At 39.9% G+C, this 12,948-nt stretch overlaps 1 protein-coding gene across 1 annotated transcript in view; it reads left to right on the top strand.

The window, feature by feature from the left end:
• si:dkeyp-72h1.1 (uncharacterized protein LOC799956 homolog) overlaps window positions 1–12,587 on the top strand; it is a 15,912-nt gene extending 3,325 nt beyond the window's left edge. The window contains exons 2-4 of the mRNA XM_042095731.1: window positions 2,229–2,327; window positions 10,454–10,625; window positions 11,488–12,587. Coding sequence (XP_041951665.1) covers window positions 2,241–2,327; window positions 10,454–10,625; window positions 11,488–11,561 — 333 coding nt within the window. The 5' untranslated portion in view covers window positions 2,229–2,240 and the 3' untranslated portion in view covers window positions 11,562–12,587. The remainder of the gene's footprint in view (window positions 1–2,228; window positions 2,328–10,453; window positions 10,626–11,487) is intronic.
• Window positions 12,588–12,948: the final 361 nt, after the last annotated feature.

The following is a 12,948-nucleotide window of genomic DNA, read 5'->3' as shown; positions in this document are numbered from 1 at the left end:
CCTGTCGGGACTTATTTTCTGATAATTACCGGCGGACAATACATTATCCCTTACATAGCTGTAATCTATATCTGTTTTACTTGTTCACCCATAGGAGTGCTTGATATTGAGTGCACATACACTTGATGTTGAGTGCACACACACACACACACACACACACACATACACTCAGACAGGCATGTCTGGCTTGGTAGCTAGCCGTGGTCCTGGAATGCATGTGTAAATCTTGTGCGCTTTGGCCATCAGCCAGACCAACGGATACCTTGTCTTAGCTGAATTATTGAAGCTAAGCAGGTGTGGGCCTGGTTAGTACTTGGATGGGAGACCTCCTTGAAAAACTAGGTTGCTCCTGGAAGTGGTGTTGGTGGGTGGCCAGTAGGTGGCACTCTTCCCTCTGGCCAAAAAGATCGATCCCAATGCCTCAGTGCAGTGACGGGGACACTGCACTGTAGGAGATGCCGTCCTTCGGATGAGATGTTAAACCGAGGTCCTGACTCACTGTGGTCATTAAAGATCCAACGGCACTTATCGCAAAAGAGTAGGGGGTTCCCTGGTGTCCTGGCTAAATTCCCAACCTGGCTCATTCAATCTGGCCCCCTAATCATCCCCTACTGTAATTGGCTCATTCACTCCCTCACTCTCCACCTCAAGCTGGTGTGTGGTGAGCGTTCTGGTGCATAATGGCTGCTGTGCATCACCCAAGTGGGTGCTACACATTGGTGGTGGTTGCTAGTGATGCCCGCACCCTTCCATGTGACGCGCTTTGAGTGTTGAGAAAAGCGCTATATAAATGTAATGTGTTGTTGTTAGTGATGTCCACTGACACTCCCTATGGATGAGGGGCAGTGAGAGCTTAGAGCTACTAGTGAAATGGAGGAGAATAGGAGGAGGTGAGAGGCAGAGTGTGTGATGTAGTGGGCGGGTAAGCAGGCTTTATATCACCTAGAAGCGGAAGAGGGGTGAGTGATAGCTGTCAATCATTCTGAGGGTTCAATCTTGAACTTTGTTTTGAAAAACATATATTAAATTGAACATAATATAAATAACAACTTTTCAACAGATGATGCAGCTGGGAATAACCTGAACAGTGGGGAAAGTTGGAGGAGGGATATGTAGGTCCGCCCAGTTGTGTTATGTTGGTTGGAACTGACTTTTTAAGTCTAAGTTACTACCGTAGTGAATACATCTGTGCAGCCTGGTATATAAAGTGTACTCTTTTCTGATTTTTTTTAGAATAGATGCTGATATGTAAGTCTACACAGTAGAGTATAATTAATTAACACTCACAACATATAATATAGGCTAACACTAACAAATGATTCTGTAAAATATCATTTGGAAAAAAAAAGCCATACAAATTTCTGTTAAATACTTCTGTACACTCATGCCTGTACATTTTGTAGTGATGAATGACATAATAAATGAATATATACAGGAAGAGCATCTCTGATAGGTCACACTGCAACAGTATCCAGGAAGTGCGATAAGGCCAAGCTTCAAGGACAATTCTTTATAAAAATCGCTGAATATGTTTAAAAAAAAAGGAAGCTGTTAAAGGAAAATCATGCTGTGGGAAGAACATTTGGTAATTTCCGTCTATATTCTTAAAGACCAGTGGAACAAACTCAAGTGGAACAAACTCAAAAATTCAATTCAATTTGATGCATTGCACCAGAGTTAGCCTTGAGCTAATTTACATTTGTAGTCCCACAAACTAGAAGCCAGGGTTGGGTTTTGGTCATCTCAGGATCACTGTTCAAGAAGTATACATACAGATGTGTTTCAGATGCAACTTAAACTAACATGCTATTTTACATATATCAAAATGAAGAAGATTAAGGGGGGGGGGGGCTTTTAAAAAAACATATCTTTAATCTAAACTGCTCTAAATGTGTTTGCCATTAGACAAAAAATGGGTTTAAGTGGTATACACTCTATACTGGTAAAGGTCATGGCAATCTTGTTTTTGCAAGTTCTTATTTGATATCTTGTTCACAAACCTGAGACAAGACCACAGATACAATGAACCGTAGTAACTCTGAAGTTGCAGAAACTAACGTGAAGTGGGTGTTAAATGACAAAAATTGTTCAGTGACTCATGTTGTTAATTGAGATGGTCCTGCAGAGTTGCTTGTTCCTATCTGATCTGTAACGGTGGCAGTAGTGTTGTCCGGGGTGACATGGAGTCATTTCTCATCTTCTTGTTTGTCGTCCTTTTGTTCGCTTAGAGACGACACATCATGACTGAGGTGATGAACACCTGTGAGTCGGCGGTGGGGGACTTTGGAGTTGCAGGCGCCCAGGGAGACCAAAGCATCTCATTTCAGGTGAGATTATTATGGGCTGTTGGGTTGTAGGCAACAGCAGGGATTGGAGCTGGAAGAGCCAGGGTCACTGGTGAACTGTACACCACATTCTTTCTCTCTCTCTCTCTCTCTCTCTCTCTCTCTCTCTCTCTTTCACACCAACTCACAAGCTCAAGCACAAACTTACTCATACAAACTACTTTTCACCTGTAATTGTCCTTTCAAACGTCCATGCACGCATGCACACACTCACACACACACATATATGCGCACAGGCACACGCGCACCAACTCACTCATAAACTGTAGACACCAGGACAGACACACACACACACACACACACACACCCCTTTATAAGAAGCTGTAGGGACCCCTTCCCCATCCCCACCTCCTCTACAGGTGTATATGTCCCTCCATCACTCCACGTCCAGACACATCTAGTTCTGAGCAACAGCTCATCTCTTCAGTCTGATTCCTGTTCCTTTCATTTCTCTATCTCTGTTGTTGTGTCTCTGGCTATAAACCCCATAAACCCCATAAACATTCTCTCCCTCTTTTTTATCTGCCTCTCTTTTCCTCCCTCAATCTTTCTCCCACTTCACCCCCCCCCCCACACACACACACACACACACCCCACACATACACTCACACCCACACACACACACACACACACACACACACAAACATACACAAAAAGCCAATCTCATATCACTTATATATAGAGAGGAATGAAAGCATATGTCTCTTTCGGTTTTTCGGCGCAGGCTTGAAAAGGTTGCAATCTTTTTTCCGGAAATGATGGCCATTATTTTTGTCTGCCAAAAGATGAGCTCCGCCATTACGGGGTGACTGAATGAAGGCCCAGAGGATTATGGGATGTCTACTCTCATTCACACCCGACAGACAGAGAGTGTGCAAACACACCCACTGCCTCGCTCATCCAAACACATGCACCTTATTCCTCAGGTGGATGCATACACACGTGCATAAACATGCACACACACACGCACGCACACACACACTATGCTCACCCACATACATACATCACACACACACACACACACACACACACACAAACAGTTGCACATGCACGCATGCACACACATACTGTACACATACACACACACATTCACACACACACACACACACACACACACACACCATATTTTACAAACAATTGGACTCGCTATATGAGTTACTTCAAAGACAGACCTCAAACAGGACACTGCAATTGACTGCAGTCTGATGAATAGCAGGAGGCAAATTCACCATTTTACATTCAGCTCGTACTCTCTCAAGGGGCAGAGTGGCTTTCTGATCATAATAACAGCTATTTGGACAGGTTTGGGTGAATGATGACTTGGTGATGAATGTTGACTTCTAACGTTAACAAGACTTGATGCATACGAATAAGCAGTGTTGGGCAATCGTAATGTATTACAGTTTTTTTCAGTCGCTAACAAGCGTTTGTCCAATCAGTTGTCACATTTTCAAAACTCTAAATACAGTTAGCACAGCATCGGTCTTTTGTGGCCATACCATTCACACATTTCATGTCGTTTTCACACGATATGCAGTCAGTGAACAAATTTCCTCAATGCTTACATTTTCTTAACAGACAAGCTATACCTCCCAACAAAATTATGGATTGTTTTTGCAGTATTTATGAATGTTAACACACAACATCCCACAATAGCAAAAACAATATTCCAAACCTTACTGTAGATACAGTATAAAAACCTCTGCTTCTGCAATGATATCAGTTCAAAAACAATATATCTCAGCTGATAATACAAACAAACAATTGAATAATTGACACACAATTGATTTATGTTGGGTAAATTGGGCCAACCTCAGCTGATTCCAGTCTGGCTTAGACTCAGTGGCAGGGGTTATTTTTTTCTATTACATTGACACTTATACAGTAAAAGGAGGACTTTGAGGAGTGATGTTTTTAGAAACAGAAACAGAAAAAGAGGTGCAGGAGCAGTGAGAGATGCAGGAGCAGTGAGAAGAGCAGGGCCAGGGAGAAGAGCAAGGTAGAGGTGTAAGAATGGTGGTGGCATTCCAAAGGCTGTAAGAACTCTTGTCAGTGATGAAATTCATGCCACTATCATTGACCATGTAATCATCAACCTGTAAACAGTATTTCTACTGTACCTCCTGTAGTAAACAGTAAAGGGAAAAATAAACTGATTTGCTTTTTACTGGAATGCTTTTGAATGTGAACATAACATGTGGGCATACAGTTCCCAACCAAGAAATTTAGTGTAATTATTGCATGCAAATACCTGTAAAACTGAAACATAAAAGTCTATGCAGTTTTTGTAATGTCAACAATAGCCAGTATTTTGAAACCTGGTGTACTTTGATTGACTGCATGTACCTTGTGAAGTGAAAACAAGTGTTATTCTTTGACAGAATAATTTCATTTTGAGTCAGATTTCCAGTGTTTTGGTAAAGTTAGTGAGTGCAGAGAAATATGTGTTATTTAACAAAATGTGTTTTTGAGAAGAAAATGATTCGTTTGGCCAATTGTGTTTTGTAGGTGTGAGTCTGTGTTAAGAGTTCAGAAAAAGTATCTGAAGTATGGGTAAGCGCTTCTTAGCGATTGAAAAAAACTGTATGTATTTCAAAGTAATTTGTTACATTATAATATTACTGTCTCTGAATTGTAAGACATTACACTACTATTGCATTACTTTTAAGTTACTTTCACTAAAATATCTAGAAATATGGATTTGGCATTCTAAATGCAGTTTATTACGCTCAATGCAGCTCATTGCTCTTCCAATGGAGGGAGATGTGGTATAGCATAATGACTGAGATAGGATTAAGGCTAACAGTAGAATGCAATAGGAGCAGTGCTCATGATGCAATACAAGGAACAATCATAGTCAGAATTTTATTAAAAACCGACAAAAGGTCAAAGTCTGGTAAATTGTGATAGAAATACTGTAACTTTAAGGCCTAGGCCTTCTCATTAAAATCAACAGAGAGCCTAAATCAAAGCTTACATAAAGGAATGTCAAGATGGTGGCCTGCTGGCCATTTCGGTGCCCTAAGTGAGTGGCTTTGAGTGAGTGACATTTAAATGATAACTCAAACACCTAAAATAAAATAAAAAGGCTTATCATTTAAGACCATTACTGTGTGTTTTTAAACATTCATTTCTGAAGAAATGCTGTTTTACTTATAAATGGTGCACTGTTACTTTAACAACATTTATCTTTACGTTCTCATAATGCCCTTTTGCCAGCTCTTGTTTATTTGAGTTACATTGATAGCAGAATATTAACAATAATATGCACAATGTTAAGTTGTTATAAGCATCCTTCATTGCTTTGGAAATTGAAGTGTTTAATGACATGTTGCTTCACATTTCTTTTTGCAATTAAAAGTGAATTATGTGCCTGGTAGCCACTTAGCTATCTGAATGGAATGCGTTTCAGTCGACTATATCATGTGCTTCATGAAGTGCTTGGAAAACAAATGATTGAAGACCCACCAATTCCATTCTAGTACTACGTGGTGGAGATTGAGAGAACCCCAAAAGTATCAAACTTGCATGTAACATGGTGTTAGTGCATTTTGACATTGTAAACGTTATTGAGTGAAACGCCGTTTGCAGTAAAGCTACTTTTCATTGGCTATATTTAGGTGCCCCCTCTGTCCTTTGGTGCCCTACGCAAAGTGCATGATGCGCGTGGTGGAAGCGGTAGCATTGCCATGCTACACAATCTTTTTCTGCATTTCTATCCCTTTATTCTCTTTAATTCAAGTTCACAGCACAAAGCTGACATGTACTACTAAGAGCATAGTTTGTGTTTTAACAAGAATCAAAAAGATTAGCATGGCACCACTTTAGATGTGTCATTAAATTACTTGTGCTATTTCGCACAAGGCATAGGAAGATCTTTCGGTTTCGCACACAAAGTGCACTTACTTAACTATTATGTTCTTCATATCCTTGTCTCTGACAAGCTGCAAATAATGAGCGTAGGCTTATGTCTATCCAGCAAATAGAATCCGACTTCGAGTCTGCTGCAGCCACAGTCATCTTCAACTAGTATCAGTTGATAACGTTCTACTATTATGCGCGATTTTTTCTTCTCTGTTGTTCTCGCAGTGGTGTTTGCGAATATGTATAAAAAAAACACCACTTAATTTAGGGTTAAAATGCATTGTAACGAGCGTTACTGAAGTTTGTACCGAGTAAAATATTACCCAATTTTTTTTAGTAATGCCTTACATTACCGCGTTACTGCAAACAGCAATATATTGCAGTAATTACATTACTTTTGTAACGCATTACTCCCAACTACGACGGAGTATTAGGGCCACACATGAAGGAAAAAAATATTTTTGCCATGGCGAGATTAAACTCGACATGTTGACTTTAAAGTCAGCATGTCGACATTAAACTCGACATTTCGAGAATAAAGTTGAAATGTAATGTCGACTTTAATCTCGACGTGTCGACTTTAAAGTCGCCATGTCGACATTAAACTCGACATTTCGAGAATAAAGTTGAAATATAATATCTACTTTAATCTCGACGTGTCGACTTTCAGATAGATTGCGTCTTGTCTGTTAACTACTCATTGCCGTCATCGTGAAGTGCTGTATCTCGCGGTTGGAAATACCATGCACTATGCCGTTTAGTATATAGCTAGAATAATACATGTATCCAATGATATGTTTTTATACAAAATGCTATTTCACTCTGTTTTACGTGGGTAAGGCCACCGCACATTCAAATAACTGCCCTTCATGAACCAGGCCGTCACTCTCCATAGGTTAACTCATTTCTCTAAACTGTTTTTCCATGTCTCACCTGCAATAAACATAGGAGGCTATAAACACAGGTATAGCCTAAGCATATATACTATTTTGATCCCGTGAGGGAATATGTGTGCATGTATACTTTATTTATGCACTGTGTGTGCATATGTGCGCATGTAGGCTAGTACATGGGGTGGTCGGGAGGAGGACAGCTTCATTCATCCCTAGACATTCAGCAATAGGCTGTTTTGCATCCATTACAAACAAGCAATGTGAAATTCTAGGATTGGGGAGAGCGCCTAGTATGCCTAGTCTAGTGCATAAGCATTAAGTTGAACCTTTAGATGAAAAACACTCTTTAATAATAGGCCTACAATAAATAAAATAAAAAACCGCTAATGACGTTAAGGCTACTTTTGAATCGCATTTATCGACTGTAACTCCGTGATAAGGACCTACAGGAAAGTATTTGGCTGAGCAGGTTAATGTTTTATGTTTTGTTCACATGATATAGGTCTATGTCTAATCATTGTTGCAGTCGAAGAAAACTGGAATGTTTAATTCGTCCTCCCTTTCAATCGTCCCGAGCGGTCCTTCTCTCTCCAAACTAACTTTATTCTCAAAATGTTGAGTTTAATGTCGACACGTCGAGATTAAAGTCGACATGATATTTCAACTTTATTCTCGAAATGTCGAGTTTAATGTCGACACGTCGAGATTAAAGTCGACATGATATTTCAACTTTATTCTCGAAATGTCGAGTTTAATGTCGACATAGCGACTTTAAAGTCGATACATTGAGATTAAAGTCGACATTACATTTTAACTTTATTCTCGAAATGTCGAGTTTAATGTCGACATGGCGAGTTTAATCTCGTCATGGCAAAAATATTTCTTCCTTCATGTGTGGCCCTAATACTCCGTCGTACCCAACACTGCGAATAAGTCATTTTGTCATGTCACATAATGGGCAGTGAAATGGGTTTTGTTTAGTCAATTTTTTCTCCATTAATATGAATTAGTCCTCCCAACGTTTTGGTCTGATTGACTTTATTCAAAAATATGAAAGTGCACTGACTGTGATGAATAAAGCCCCAGACTTAAGTGCAGGTGTTATTTTTTTTATATGAGTTTTAGTAGAAAGTACAGAGAATCCAAAATCCAAAGATTCAAGATTCAAGATCACGTCAAAGCACAGGTAATCCAATAGACAGATGAACACTCCAAACGTAATCCAACAGGCCAACGGTCGAGACAGGCAGATCAGGCCAAACCTACTAGATAACAGGCTCACAAGAATACATATTTACAAGCCTCAGGTAGGTTTGTACAAACAATACCTGACGGTGAATCAACAGATAGAGTCCTTTTATAGAGGAAGAACTAATTACTGATCAGTCACAGGTGTTTTTAATATTCTGGGGAAGCCATGCAGGACTAGAGTGGACGCGCCTGGAGCAGTCGGGAGCGCTGCAGTGAGTCAGGCCTTACAGGATCTTATGATTAGATAAGTTATTGTTGTTGTTTTTTTTTTTTTTTTTGGGGGGGGGGGGGGGGGGGCAGTGATGTCAAAGTAGAGAAGTAGAGTGAACATTTGAAGTCAAGAAAAATATTTGAAAACAGATAAGTGTTGTACAGTTATGTAAAATTGTTGTTGAACAATTACTGAATATCACCTTAACCAAAACGATCCCCTAACTATACACCATTTGAAAGCTTGGACTCTTAGGAATCCATACATGACAACTTTTTTTCCATCACAATCTGTATAGTGCTTTACATTGTCAAATTAATCTTACTATGTCTCAATTAAATTGAATCAAAAATGCCCCCTCCCCCTCCTCCGCCTTTTGTGCTTCCCTATACCAGCCCTTCACTCACGGGATCAAAAAAATATATATACCTAGCCATAGTGTATATCATTAGCAATGTGTAGATGCAGCATATTGCATATTAAAATATCCATAAGAATCCATAGAAATATAATATTCATGTTGTTTTATCCAGTATAGTAGTGCAGATGTATAGTCCATTGTATACACACCCATTGAACCAACAAAACAAATGCAAAAATAGAGACTTTTGTGTAATTATTCCATATTTTGTGTAGTCGTTCTATATCAGAACCCCTCACATACAATCCAAATACCAACAAGAAACTTCAAAGTGTTACCTTTCATTGGAGACCATGGTCATGCTTCTACTCCAAGGGGTTTATATACAGTAAGCCTTTTATTGTCAGTATGCATTTTGGGTAACCAATGTGGAGTCTCCATAGGGCATTTTACAAAATGCATGGACATATCTTTACAAATAATTGTGTAAACTACTAATGTTTTCTTCTGTATTGATCTACTTTTACACACAGCTTCACAAGACCTGGTGCTAGGGCTCAGTTGTGTTTCTCAAGTGACTCAAGTGACTTAGAGGGCAGGAATGTTGTGTGTAACCCTGTAGAAAGGGGAAAAAAAAACATTATTCTAGCCTCTGTATTCTGATTATTTCCTAAGAAGCTACAGGGTCTCAACTTTTTCTAAAGAGGTCAAGCATTTGATATTAGGCCAAAATAAGTGGGAACAGTGCAATGTTGTAAACCAGATGAAGTTAACAATTAGTTGACAATCTGAGCATCTGTAGATAGCCTAAGGGGGATTATTCAAGTAAAGTGTGACCGTAATAGTTTCAACACCACACATGCACACATACGCACATGCACGCGCAGTCGCGCACACACACACACACGCGCACACACACATACACACACACACACCGCTGTGTTAATTTTAATCAACCTCCAACTTAATTTGAAAACAGATGATAAGTGCTGTGCAACACCCATGTGCCAGGTGTACACCTGTGCCATCCTATGCAGGCTTTCATATCACCATGGTTTCCGGAACCATGGAACCAATCACCTCACTCCAGCTGTGACACCTTGAGAGAGTTAATAAAGTAGAACACAAGAAGAGATATCCGCACCCTGTATCTAAAGCTCCCAGTTTAATGGTGGATGATGATACACAACGTTTTGACCACTCAGGTCTTCGTCAGGCGTACACCTCTACACTTCAGTGTTAATAAAGTAAACAATTGAAAAAATATAATGTCCGCAACACTGCTTTTGACTCCCATATATTTAATGCACAACAGGCAACGTTTCGACCCAGCAGAAGACCCAGCTGGGTCGAAACGTTGCCTGTTGTGCATTAAATATATGGGAGTCAAAAGCAGTGTTGCGGACATTATATTTTTTTTAATTGAGTAAGTTTTCTTTTGTCCTGCACCTGCCAGAAGGTGGGATGTGCACACAATAACTATTTGCTTAATAAAGTAAACCCCAGGGTTGTTGTGTGTTTGTTCCAGATCTTTCCGGACTCCCACGAGCGTTTCCCCAAGCTGTCCAAGCGGCTACCGTCTATCGTGGTGGAGCCCACCGAGGGGGGGGAGGTAGAGAGCGGGGAGCTCCGCTGGCCCCCGGAGGACGAGATGAGCTCCGGAGACGAGGACCCCCAGGTGCCTTCGGTCAACACCGCAGGTCAGAGCTCCAAGTGGCAGTTGTCACATACAGTTTTGTATGCTATTGGTGTGTTCCATTTGTCCTCGTTTTTCCCAGTTCCAAATGGAATGTCCCTTGAAGTCGTAATTTCTACTTGTCAGCTCGTTCAAACCCTGAGCACCCCAATTCGCATTTCCAAGATGGCTGCATCTGTAACTTTAACAGTACATGTTAGCCGTAGATACCGTAATTTCCCAACTATTAGCCGAGACTTATACATTGATTTTGCAAAATTTCTTCAGCTATGAGGTTAATACACAGGGGCAGTTAATATGGTATTAACATGGTTTTGTTTCTTTTAACTTGCATAAAACACTGTCCGGCGGCTTATACTCAATGCGACTAATACACAGGAAATTGCTGTATGCACTGTTTATTAGCAGTTCTGTCTTGTTGGTGTCTCATAAAAATAATCAGTTGCAGAAACAATAGTGTTCAACCTCTGTCTTATGTTATGTTGCTATGTTTGTTTGTGTAAAATAGTGTGTAATGCTTAGCGATGTGATTGTCTATTAGGTTTGTGATTATGTTGGGGTGTGTCATATTGAGTCTGTCTTGTCTTGTCGCCTCTGCATGGAGGACTTTTTAATTTGACATTGACTTTATGAAAGAATGCAATTTTTACAACTCTGATTACATTTAGATTGTACACAGCAAATATGTTTGTAGGTATCAGGCCCTTACATTAATTTAGACATGCTAAAGTCTGAATGGTAACTCATTTGATACACCCCTAAATGTTATAAATATGTTATGTTATGTTCTTTCTGTTATGATGTAAATACTTTTATTACAGTTATTTTGGTAAAAGTACAAGAAGTTAATGTTGAGATTCTTACAGGTGAGGAGCAGCCAGGTGATACAGAGGAAAATGAGGAGGAAGAAGACAGAGAGATAGGTGGGGCCTCAAACTGACAGACAGAAGTTGGCACCAATCAGGCACCAGCGTTTCACTGTGAATGTCTCTGAGAGACGGGCGGTGTGGCAGAGGCGGGGCTTTGATTAGTCCCCACCCAGTGTTGGCACAAGAACCGCTTACTTCAAGGGGAACCTCCACCTCATTGGACTGGACTGCTGACTGACTTTATTGAAATAGCTCACCTGTGCCAAACACTAGAAGTAGCCTGCTACTGTGATCGAGTCGTCAGTTTTGGATTGTTTTCTCTTTCATTTTTTGAATAACGACGGTCCTCTAGTGTGCATTTTAAAACTCAGTTATTCATGTAAAGATATACTGGCATATATGTATAAAACTGATCATGTGTAGTTTATTTTTTGACCAAAGTCTAAACCTTTCAACTTGTATTAGAAACAATGGTAGTTTTCAGGAATATGGGTTTAAATTGTGTTTTATATATGTCAGTTTGACTGCAGTTTTTGCCTTTATATAGGGGAACTGTAAGATAATATATAAATATTGTTCATGTAGCTAAGATGGGTTCAATCTATTTCAAAACAAATAATAGATACAGTATGATTTTGATTCTGTAAATATTGACGATGATGTCACCATGGATTAGCTCCTAAAGGTGTTAAGAATTCTATTACATTGTAACAGCTGGGCTACACTGTGGGGTGAGTGCAGTGCGTTCATTCGGAAAGATTAGACCAGTCTTCTAAAAACTAGTTTTAGACTCCACGAACGGAAAACTTCAGTTGCACACCCGATGTAGCCAAGCAGTAAGGCCCCTGTATACACATCCCCGGACATTTTCAAAAATTAGTAATTTTTTATTTCTGATTCTGGCTTGAGTCTGGTCTTGGTGTGGGACCAATCTTGCTGTAATAACTTAGCACTGTCAGATGCTATTGATGATGTTTCCATTGCAATTCTCCCTTTGTGTTTGTGTAGAGTCCCTGTAACCATCGTACAGTACAACACTGTTTTTTTGTGCGGCTGCTTGCCTGTAAAATATTTTGAGATTTGTATAAATTCCTGCTTCTCCGACAGAGTCATTGTTACATTCGTATGTCTCTCTCAACAACCTTGCAACTATATCTCACAGCAAACTGAAAAAATGCTGAAAGCTTTTTGCTGTCAGTCATCAGCACACCAAGTCTTTCTCTCTACATCTCCAAGCTTATGCTCTTAAGTTATCTTCTTGTCCTGATTAAATAGGCAAGAGCGCCAAATGGCAATGGCCAAAAAATTCAAAACAGTGGGGTTGGCATTCCTATTCCTGTCAACTACTCTTTTTTCCATTTAATATCTGGAGTTAGCCTAGAAATCTAGATGCACCCTAGCGGTAGCAAATGTAGTTTGCTGCCAGGGTAGTCTAGCAACTCTCCGTTGGCTGGCGAG

This window comes from Alosa sapidissima, chromosome 6 (genome assembly GCF_018492685.1).
Source record: "Alosa sapidissima isolate fAloSap1 chromosome 6, fAloSap1.pri, whole genome shotgun sequence".
NCBI classification, from domain to species: domain Eukaryota; kingdom Metazoa; phylum Chordata; class Actinopteri; order Clupeiformes; family Clupeidae; genus Alosa; species Alosa sapidissima.
This window is presented reverse-complemented; position numbering and strand designations above follow the sequence as displayed.